The following is a 10,780-nucleotide window of genomic DNA, read 5'->3' on the forward strand; positions in this document are numbered from 1 at the left end:
CAGTCTAATATGTAAATTTCAATCTACAGAAACATAATATGTAGTTTTCAATTGATAGAAGGAAGCTATATGAAGAAACAAATTTCTCACATCACCTTATAACCTTAAAAAAAGGAAACCAACCCCATCTACCAGTCAAGATCCGAGCATTAACAACTGCTTAACCTTTCAAGTAGGAAAATTGTCACATCATATGTTTACTTCAACCAATATAGCAACAAGTCCTAAAAGCCTAAACTATGTTTACCACATCATATATGCATGCATTAACACAGTTAAACAGCTCAGATTACGAGCAAGATTGTAGTTTGCAGTATTAATACATGATCTAGGTACTGGGTAGTAAAGAAACTATTAGAGCATAACATTCATTATCCTATACTATAACCAAAACAAGGCCTCCGCTTTTATGTTATACAGTTTTCCACTTGTACATTATGATATATATATATATATATATATATATATATATATATATATATATATATATATATATACACTGCATTGTCTACATAACTTATAGAAAACTTGGTACTGCTGAATGAACCACACAAGGTTCACTATCTCGACAAAGGATGTTGAGTTCTTTTGTGACTTCATTTGTGAGATCATAACTAAATAGGCCAGGCTTGGGACTAGATTTCTTCAAGATGAGATATCTCATACTTATCACGCTACAGACAGGATATATTCTTGTGTTCACATAACTCGGGACACTTATTGATTGCAACTTCTCCCACTTCATCCTCTGGATATCTTTAAGAATCCATAAGTCAGCATGATTCCAAGAAACGTTATCAAGGAGAGCAAGGAAACCACTCATCTCAAAAAGAGAATATTGGCGTTTCACCCGATCATCATTACATTCAGCTGGTAGGCTCATTTGGAAAAATTTCTCTTTCACCATATCTATGGAAACCAGGTACTTGGAACAATGAACATCCCAGTGAAAGTACCTGCCTTGAACTGAAACCGGGTTGCCCCAATAATACTGCCCTTCACCCATATCATAAGAAGGCACTTGGATCTTTTTCCACATTGAGAAAACATGAGAGGAAATATCTCTGTTGAAGACAATAATCTTGCATTCGATTGGTGGGCCCATAAACACATGGATAGCCTTGTATATTCCCAGGAATCCATCGAAGGCAAGGGCCAGTCCACATTTGCTGGTATAGTGTCCTCCGCAAGATGCCATACATCCCGGAAGACATAATGCTTGCTTAGTCATTAGATTGAAAACGTACAAAGATTCTTTTCTGTTGGGGTCCACTATTAAAAGGAACTCGTTACACCAAGACTTTAAACGAAATTTACAAGGCATATCTAGCTGTTGTTGTTCCAATTCCAGCCCTTGTTTTTCTTCCCTTATAACCACCTGAAACGCTGTGTGAAGTCCACTTGACCTCTGGACTATGAAAGAAGCATGATCTCTTAAGATCCTGTTAGTAATTATATTGAACCATCTTCTACAGACAAACTTAGCCTTATAACGAAGGATATCAGCAGGAAGCCTTCTCAGGATATCAAAAAGGATGTCATCTAAAAGAAAGGAAGAACGGTCCACCTTCACTTTCTTCATCGTCTGTTCAACTTCAGCTTCTTCCCTGCATTTTCTTATTGCCATCTTCATTGATTCCTGTTTCAAAATAAACATTAACTTCATTTGAGAGGAACAACATTAGGAAGAAATATAACTACAAAGTGTCTAGTACTTCTGTTGACAAAGTGGAGTATTGTTTAACTCCATAGTAACTAATCAAGTGATGGAAGATTTTTCTAGTAAAACTAAATGAAGATAAGATTCCTGATTATTGATTATAACTTAATCGAATGACTTGTGTTGATTGGAGTAATATAGTAGATATCAGGACGTTCCGAGAGGAAATCTTATTTCGTGTAAAAGAGGCACCACATAATTAGTAAACTCATCACCCCCCCCTGAATTGATTCGAAGGCCAGAACCAACCAGTACCATCTAGAGGTATCTCGGTTAAAATACAAAAAGAAAATGGTATTCTCTATATAGTTAATATTGTTGCCGATTTTGAAGATCCTCGATCCAGATTCCAGATCGCGAATCACTAATAAAAAATGGGACTATAAAATCGTCAAAAATTTGGATATTGAATAAGCAACTAGTAGTCAAGGAAGTTCAAGAAAAAATCTAAAAAGAAAATAGATCTATATTTTTTGTCCTGGAGGAAGTCCAAATCTTGCCTGGATAAATTTCCATAATGGTGTGAAAATCAATTTAAGTTGTCATATTTGGCAAGCCAAAAAATAGCTTATAAGCTACCTTTTTTAAAAAAGCTACTCAGGGTAGTTTTTGAACTAGCTTATAGAGTTTGTTTTTTTAATTCTCACAAATATACCCTTTATTAATTTGAATAAACAAATATGTCTACATGTTCTTAAATGTCATTTTACACTTTCCAGCTAGCTAACCAGCTACTTTTTACCAAACGTTATTTTTTATAAGTTAGTTTATCAGTTATCAGCTACCAGATAGCCTTTTAGCCTGTCGTTTTCAGCAAACATAGTCTAAATCCATTTTCCTAACAGAAAAGGTATATATCTCCACTATCGGCACTATCATTCCCTTGCATATTTCTAGAAAAAGGTTGTTTTTTTTAACTCAAACACTTGATCTTCCACTCATAGTGGAGTAACTCAGCTGTCATGGAGACAACATCATATTTTATGGCTGAACCCTATACAAGGCATATTAAGTATAAACTAAACAAGTTAAATATAGAAAGTCTGAACTTTCATCTCCACAAGCTATTTTAGCATTTTTATTCCTTCCTCCTTTCCATCTTTAGAAAAATCGAACTACGGTGTGACGGCTTTAGTAATTAAAGGTTTAATCCTCATATGGAAAGTTTTATACAAAAATATAATAAAAAGATAATTGTATAGCCCTAGAAAAGATGCACCCGTACACATCTTCATGCAGGAGGCACAAATTTTGCATCTTCTTAGGACATAGACTATAAAATGGAGTCCAACTTATATAAACTAGAAGTCGTATCAAGCCTAGCGTGTATAATCACTTGTCCACAAGAGCTAACAAGACTCACCACATGCATAGAGTGATTTAGCTAAATACGAGACGAACTCAGTCACTAAATTACGATCCAACTAATACACGTTCGCATGATTTGCAAGCACGTAAGAGAGCCACATTTCACATCAAGGTTTCTCAAAATTACATAAAAGAACGAAAGAAGTTCATAACAAAACAGATTATGAAATCGAGACAAGAAGGTGACGAGAGTAAACCTGTACGGCGCTAGTAGCTTCCATCGGTGAAAAAATCAAGGATGATCGGAATAAAGTTACCGGTGAGTAATCTGGAGAAAAGGGGGAGAAAATGAGGTTAGTCTAGGGCTCAATTCAGCAAAGCGGAGATTTCATGTACTTCCCAAGCTCCTGCCTCCTAGTGTAGCCGTAGGCAGCGGTGGGGATTCGTACTTGAGTATACAAAATCTTCTTACACTTGACAAAGATCTTATTTAATGTATTTAGATTTTATTTAAAGTCTTTTATGCAACGTTCTAAATAACGTAAAGCGTGACTTGGTGGCAATGTCAAGCCTCAAGCTTTTCTGAGCCTTGACGAGCCACGTTGTTTGTAAGACGTGACTTAAAGCGGCAATTTTGTATATAATTCATATTTTTATATGTATTTTCAACTATTATTTATTTTTATACACATATATGAGTCAAGACGGCGTTTTGGTAAAGCTTGGCGGCACATACAAGCCTTGGAGCCATGACGAGCTTTTTAGAACCTTGCTTTTATGTCAAAAAAAGTGATAAATCTATTTAACATATTTATATCTTATAAAATACACTATTTCGCCAAATAAGTCTATAAAAAAATACAAGGGTGTTGTTAATATAAATAAAATCTTCATATGATATTTTCTTCATATGATATTTCTTTGGGCCGGAATCTAATTTAATATAATATAAAATCTCCATATAATATTAGTTTGGGTCCGAATCCAATTTAAAGTGTCAGCATAAGCATATATAAATGCCATGTTTTGCAACGAACTTTTAAGAAAAATTAGATTTTACCTATTTCTTAAATCGAATTAATATAAAAAAAAAAAATTACTTCATCTATTAGTATGAATGTAAAGCTTTTATTTTATAAAAAAAATAACCTAATCCTAAACTTTTTTTCAAAAAATAGTCAAAAACTAAGAAAATACACAAATAGCCATTAACATCGTAGATGCCAAGCCATGGCTGCGATTTTTTCTAAAGTTCATCGCTATTAATCTCTGGTTATTCAAAATAAGAAAGGAAACAAATATTTCAAGGTTGGATTGGTTAATAAAAATAGGAAATGATATTAAATATATATTTCAAGGTTGGTCTAGTAGTAAGGTGCAACACCCATTAGTAGTAATAGAATTGTGCACAAAGTATTTGATTGATATTTTTTATTATTTTTATTAACCTGAAATTGAGGAGTAAGGGGGGCTGGAGATGGTGTAAATAAACCCGAAAGCTACGAATTTAATTATCGATTACGCCCTAGAAAAACCTCATTTTCTATCAATTACTCACCGGAAACATACCTCCAATGATCATGGATCTATTAGCAGTTTAGCAACCTACAGGTTTTCTCTCTTTCATCGTATTGTCGCAATTTCGTTTAAGTCGCCTCTTACGTGTTTCGTTCTTATGTCGTCTTGATATTAATTAAATGTCTCTTTCCGAAAATGTCTGTTGTGTGTGAATCGTAGATGTGATATAACTGCTATTTTAAAACAGTCGATCTCCGTTTTAGAATGTATATTATAGAATCACGTATAGTGCTCTATCTGTTTTGAACAGGTTAAAGAGGTAACTCTTTCCTTTCATTCCCTTTTAGATGAAATAAACTCTGTTTTTATTTTCTTGGAAATGGTATGCAATTCTATTCAGGGGTCGGTCGAAACAAAACAAGTACATTGCGTATTTATTCTAATGTTTGAAAACTTATCCATGTCGGTATAATGGCGTTCAGAAAGCAAGTATGCAAAATTGTCAAGCAACCCAGAATCGCTATACATTCTTGGATTTTATGGCTATCTCTTTAAATTATCAAATCTGACCTGTAGCAATTTTTTTTTTGGTCTAGAAGTATGAATGATGCTTCCAAGAAAATCTAGTAATTAAAAGGTTAATAACTTAGAAAGTTAGAACCATGCACTCTACGTTCTTTATTTTTATTGATCCAAATAAAGCACATACCTTTTTGCTTGAGGTATGTTATTGTATATTCATGTATGCTGCATTGTGCATACTTACGTAATTGTGTTTCCTCATCATGTTGCAGCTTACAATAGAAGGTAATATATAATTTTGAGAGAGAAGTCGATGGAGGTGGCAATGAGCAAGTGCAGGAATTAAAGAGTCTGAAGATGAACAGGTGGATTGGTTTGTCTTTCTTTCAGATGACATCCTTTCAGATATCCTTGAAAGGCTTCCCAATGGTTTCCTCCATCATAAGGCTAAGTATTGTATATCTGCAGAAGATGGTTCGACATAATCACCAACATGATCTTGCTAGACCATGCTTCTTTTATCCCTCAAAAGTCAAGTGGAATTCACACAATGCGCCTTGTGGAAATAAGGGAAGAACAACAAGGACTAAAAGTGAAAGAGCAAAATCTTGACATACCTTTTGGTGGCAAGATAAAGTCCTGGTATAACGAGTTTCTTCTTATATCGGATCCCTCTAGAAGAAAATCTCTGTATGTTTTCAATCTAATGACCAAGGAAAAAGCTAGCTTATCTTCCCGAATGTCATACATCTTGTCAAGGACACCATGCTAGCAGATGTGGAGTGGCCCTTTTCTTCGATGAATTCAAGGGAGTATACAAGGTGGTTCACTTTTATATGAACCGAAAAATCCAGTTTCATATTCTTATTTTTGGAAAGGGATATTGTCTCTGGTGTTTCCTCCTCAAATTGGAAAAAGATGGAAGTTCCTTCTGATATGAAGGATTTGCAATGTTATGGGTGTAGCCCAGTTTCAGTTCAGGTTCAAGGCAGGTATTTTCACTGTGATGTTGATTGTTCTCACTACCTGGTTTCGGTGGATATGGTAAAAGAGGAAGTTTTCTGGATGAGCCTACCTGGATCTTATGATCGATCGTAGCAGCAGCCTTTATTCTATTCTTGAAATGGGTGGTTTCCTTACTCTCATTGTTGGAGGTGGAGCTCTTTTGGACAAGGCTGATATATGGATTTTCAAAGGATGAAGTGGGAGAAGCTGCAGTCGATAACTGTCCAGGATAACTGCTTTAGAAACCATCTTGGAAATTATTTTCTATTTCCTGTGTGTGGTGTGGTAAGTAAGAGATATATCATCTTTGAAAAACCTAGATCTCGTATGTGTAGTTATGATTTGAAAAATGGAGTTGTGAAAGCGCTGAAAATCAACTTTGAATCTGCTTAATTATCCTTATGTGGTATGTTCATACAGTCGAGATTATGACTTATGAGAATAAAGATAGTATCGATGTGGTGAACTCAATACAAGTAATACTTATTTTTATACTAAGTTTAGAAGAAGAGTAATTTGGTAATTTTGGGTTCCTAATGGCAAGAAGAGATTCAAACGGTTTCCCTTTAGCATATCTTTCTTTTCCAAACGGTTTCCCTAAATTTTGTGTATAATTCCAAATTGAGATTTTCTAATATGTGACCTGAAGAAACATATAAGAAGTATTAATTATGAAGAATATTAACTTAAATAAATATGAAATATAAATGTGAAATGGATTAATTATATTGAATATAGTGTGAATGTATTGATTATGAAGAATATTATTAATAATTAATGTATTTTATATTTAATTTGGTAATATTTTTTTAATTAATGTTTGTTATATGTGTTATAAAGTAGAAAATCTCTTCCAAATTTATATTTTAGGAACAAAAAAGAAAGTAAGAAAATGAAAATCTAAATAAGTAAATAAACATGATTTTTAGGAAACCGTTTGGAAAAGAAAGATACGCTAAATCCTTGGAAAAGGAAAATACGGTTTGGAGATAGTTTCCGATAAATTGGGATGGGTATCCGGGTAGATTCGTTCTATAAAACGATCCAAAACCCTAGAAGCATTCGGAGAGTCGAGCTAGAAACGTGATCAAACATCCGCAAGAGAAGATTCAATATCTGAATTTAATCTATCGACTTCAAGCGATTTTAAGGTAGGATCTCGAACCAAGTTTACGATTATTCATACTTATAGCTTTGTTATGATGTTTAGAGTTGTTTGGTTGAGTCCTGTAAACTAAATCGACCAAAAATCCAAGGATATATGGATTGTTTTTCTTGACATTGTAATTTCCTGGTTTTGATGAAGTGAAATTTCGTTTTTATGAAGATACAATAGTTAAGTACTAATTACGATTATTAGGAGTGGAGATACAAATTATATGTGATTTATTGATATAATAATGGAAGGAAATTAAGAGAATCAAAGGCTAAAATCATAATGTAAGTATGTTTGTATTTAAAAAAACAACGGGTAGAAAAACTTAATTAATATGCTATTTTGAAACAGAAGCTGATCGATGTGGAAGGGAAGTGCATGAAAGAGTCTGAAGACGAAAGGATGGTGCTAATGACAAACGAGGTTAACCGGTTTGACTTTCTCCCTGATGACATCCTTTCAGATATCCTTAAAAGGCTTCCCGATGCTTTCCTTTGTTATAAGGCTAAGTATGTCTGTAGAAGATGGTTCAATATATGCACCAACACTATCTTGCTAGATGATGCTTCTTTTATCCTCGAGAAATCAAGTGGAATTCACACAGCACGTCTTGTGGGTGTAAGGGAAGAACAACAAGGGCTAGAAGTAAAAGAGCAAAAACTTGACATACCTTTTGTAAGGATAAAGTCTTGGTATAACGAGTTTCTTCTGATAATGGATTGCTCCTGCAGCCTGTATGTTTTCAATCTAATCACCAACCAAAGATCATATCTTCCTGAATGTCATACAATTTGTAGACCACACTTTACTGACAGATGTGGAGTGGCCCTTTGCTTTGATGGATTCAAGGGAGTATACAAGGTCGTTCATGTTTTTAGGGGCCCACCATTCCGATTTCATATTCTTATCTTGGGAAGCGAGATGGGCTCGTGTGTTACCTCAAGTTGGAAAAGGGTGGAAGTTGGTTGGGATATGGACTGGCAGAATTGTTGGAGTGACCCGGTTTCAGTTCAGATTCAAGGTAGATTTTTTCATTGGGATGTTCATTGTTCCAAATACCTTGTTTCTGTGGATATGGTTAAAGAGGAAATTTACCAGATGAGCCTACCGGGGTCCAATGATCATATGTGCAGCCTCTATTCTATTTTTGAGATGGGTGGTTTCCTCACTCTCATTGATGGAGTTTGTAGGGGCAAAGCTGACATATGGGTTCTTAAAGATTTTCAAAGGATGAAGTGGGAGAAGTTGCTGTCAATCTCTCTCCCGGATTATTACATTGAAAAATATCCTGTTACTTGTTTTATATCTCCTGTCTGTGGCGTGATAAGTAAGAGATATATTATCTTCAGAAAACATAGATCTGGTAAGTATTGTAGTTATGATCTGAAAGATGGAGTTGTGAAGGAGCTAAACATCCATATTGAATGTGGTGATCGTTATGTGGTTCGTTCATCAGCACCAAAGTTTATGTAGTGTAATACATGAATGATGTTGTCCTCAGTCATTTTACCAATATCCATAGGACATTGAAAAACCTATTCAATATTTAAACTCCTCATTGTGTCATTGTGTGCATATTATAATTGGATGCCGTTTTTGTCTATACATTTTAACAGAAATATAAACATATAGAATCCACACTACAAGAATAACCACCTGCACCAACGACATCTATACAAACGACATGTCGTCGGTACGGAGTTGACCATCTTTCTTTGACCTGGAACTCTATTCCGACGACATATCGTCTGAATAGGCTAGGGGGGAATGAAATTTTGGCGGTTGTCTGAACACTATGCCGACGATAAGTTGTCCGTATAGGTAACGAAAATTGTAATTTCCAACTTTCTTATAATTCGTGTTTCAGTAAATAAAACCGATGTTGTTTAGATGTATTCTATACTTGTATAAAATTCGAATTGGTGTGTATACTTTGTTCGGTTGTTTTCCGGTGAACACCATCCACCACGTTGACTTCCCACTTCCGCCCACTACTGACTTACTACTTCTGGCCACCACACCGCCCACCGCCACAGAAAAGGTAAGTTTTTTTTTTTCTGTTTTTTTTGTTGGATATTGTTGTATGAAAATGTGAAATTTGATATATGTTGTTTGATTTCATGTTTATAATTCTTTGAAAATGCCTACTATGATGAATGATGAAATTTGTTGGGCATGATTTGTTTGATTTTGTATTTAGATTTGTACATATTTGTATGAAATTGGTTGGATATTCTTTTTTTTTTTTCGTTTGGATTGCTTAATTCTATCCCGACGACATGTCGTAGGTAAAGGTGACCTTCATAGCGACGATAGGTCATTGGAATAGGTTTATAATAAAACTTTTTTTTCCTCGAAAATCAGTCCCGACGACCCTTTGAAGACGACATGTCGTCGGTATTGGTGGCTCTGTACTAACGACATCTATCCTGACGACATTTTCCACTTTTACCAAAGGGGCTATACCAACGACTTTGTACAGATGACAAGTTGTCGGTATAGGCTTTTCCGACATGTCGTCAGCATAGTTGTTGAAAGTGTCGTCGGTATAGGCCTCATTCCTTGTGGTGCCAATTTAATTATAAAATAACAACTTATCAACTCGTCATATTCTTTGAGAAGTTATAAAGGAAAAACGACAAAATGAGTTTACACACATGTCATGCTTTAAGAACCAAAAAAACCATGGAACAAGCTTTGCTTTATGGAGTACACTATTATGACACAATATTCGAGAAAGAAGGCCTAGCTAACTTTGAGTCGCAATTGTGATGAGTAGTCGACAACTAAAATGGGAGCCCCACGTGCAAATCTTTAACATGACTGAGTTTGAGTTTGAGCATGTAGAATCCACAACAAAAAAATATTTTCAGTTGAATGTGTATAAGTTGGTAAAACAAAGGAAGACATTGAATGTTTCTGCTATCCGAAGGTGGAGTGATAACAACAATGTTTAAATGTTGGAAAGTTAAAATTTGTTAAAGTTTGTGTGTAGTCCGCCGTTGAATTTAATCAAATTTGAGAAGGGTGAGCTATGGATACATCAAAATCATCATATTTTGTCTCTACTTTTTTATTTTCAACCAAATCAGTGACGGATTACATATGGAATTTAATGTTTTTTTTTTTTGTCCTAATTATCTATTCATGTTAGTGTTTGAGTGCATCATTCGTACACCTTAAAATTTGTGTTTATATGATATTGTGTTCGACAAGTCATTTGTTCGTTGTATTTCATGTGAGGTGCACTATCTTCAGTTTTTTAATTTCAAGTATTTTGTTTTACATTATGTAAGAGGAAGCCTTGTTAAACTTCAATTTAAGTACCATTAGTATGTAAGTTAAAGGTTGCACACTAGAAGTAGAAATGATGCCCAACACATTGGAGGTTTTGTATCATGGAAGTGATTTGTACACAACTTTTATCCATACACTCCAATTCATATTTTAGAGTATTATACAAAAAAAAGACATTATAGAAATCAAAATGTATTATGTACAAATCACTTCTGTTTGTATCAAGTTGGAGTTTCGATTGTTCACATGCATAG

At 34.6% G+C, this 10,780-nt stretch overlaps 1 protein-coding gene across 1 annotated transcript; it reads right to left on the bottom strand.

Moving 5' to 3' along the window:
• Positions 1-517: 517 nt before the first annotated feature.
• LOC145158611 (uncharacterized) lies at positions 518-1,666 on the bottom strand. The gene has a single exon (XM_079077485.1). The coding sequence runs from the start codon at positions 1,664-1,666 to the stop codon at positions 518-520; it is 1,149 nt and encodes a 382-aa protein (XP_078933611.1).
• Between the last annotated feature and the right edge of the window lie 9,114 nt (positions 1,667-10,780).

This window comes from Lactuca virosa, chromosome 2 (genome assembly GCF_052849685.1).
Source record: "Lactuca virosa cultivar CGN04683 chromosome 2, Lactuca_virosa_CGN04683_v6, whole genome shotgun sequence".
In the NCBI taxonomy this organism is placed as follows: Eukaryota; Viridiplantae; Streptophyta; class Magnoliopsida; order Asterales; family Asteraceae; genus Lactuca; species Lactuca virosa.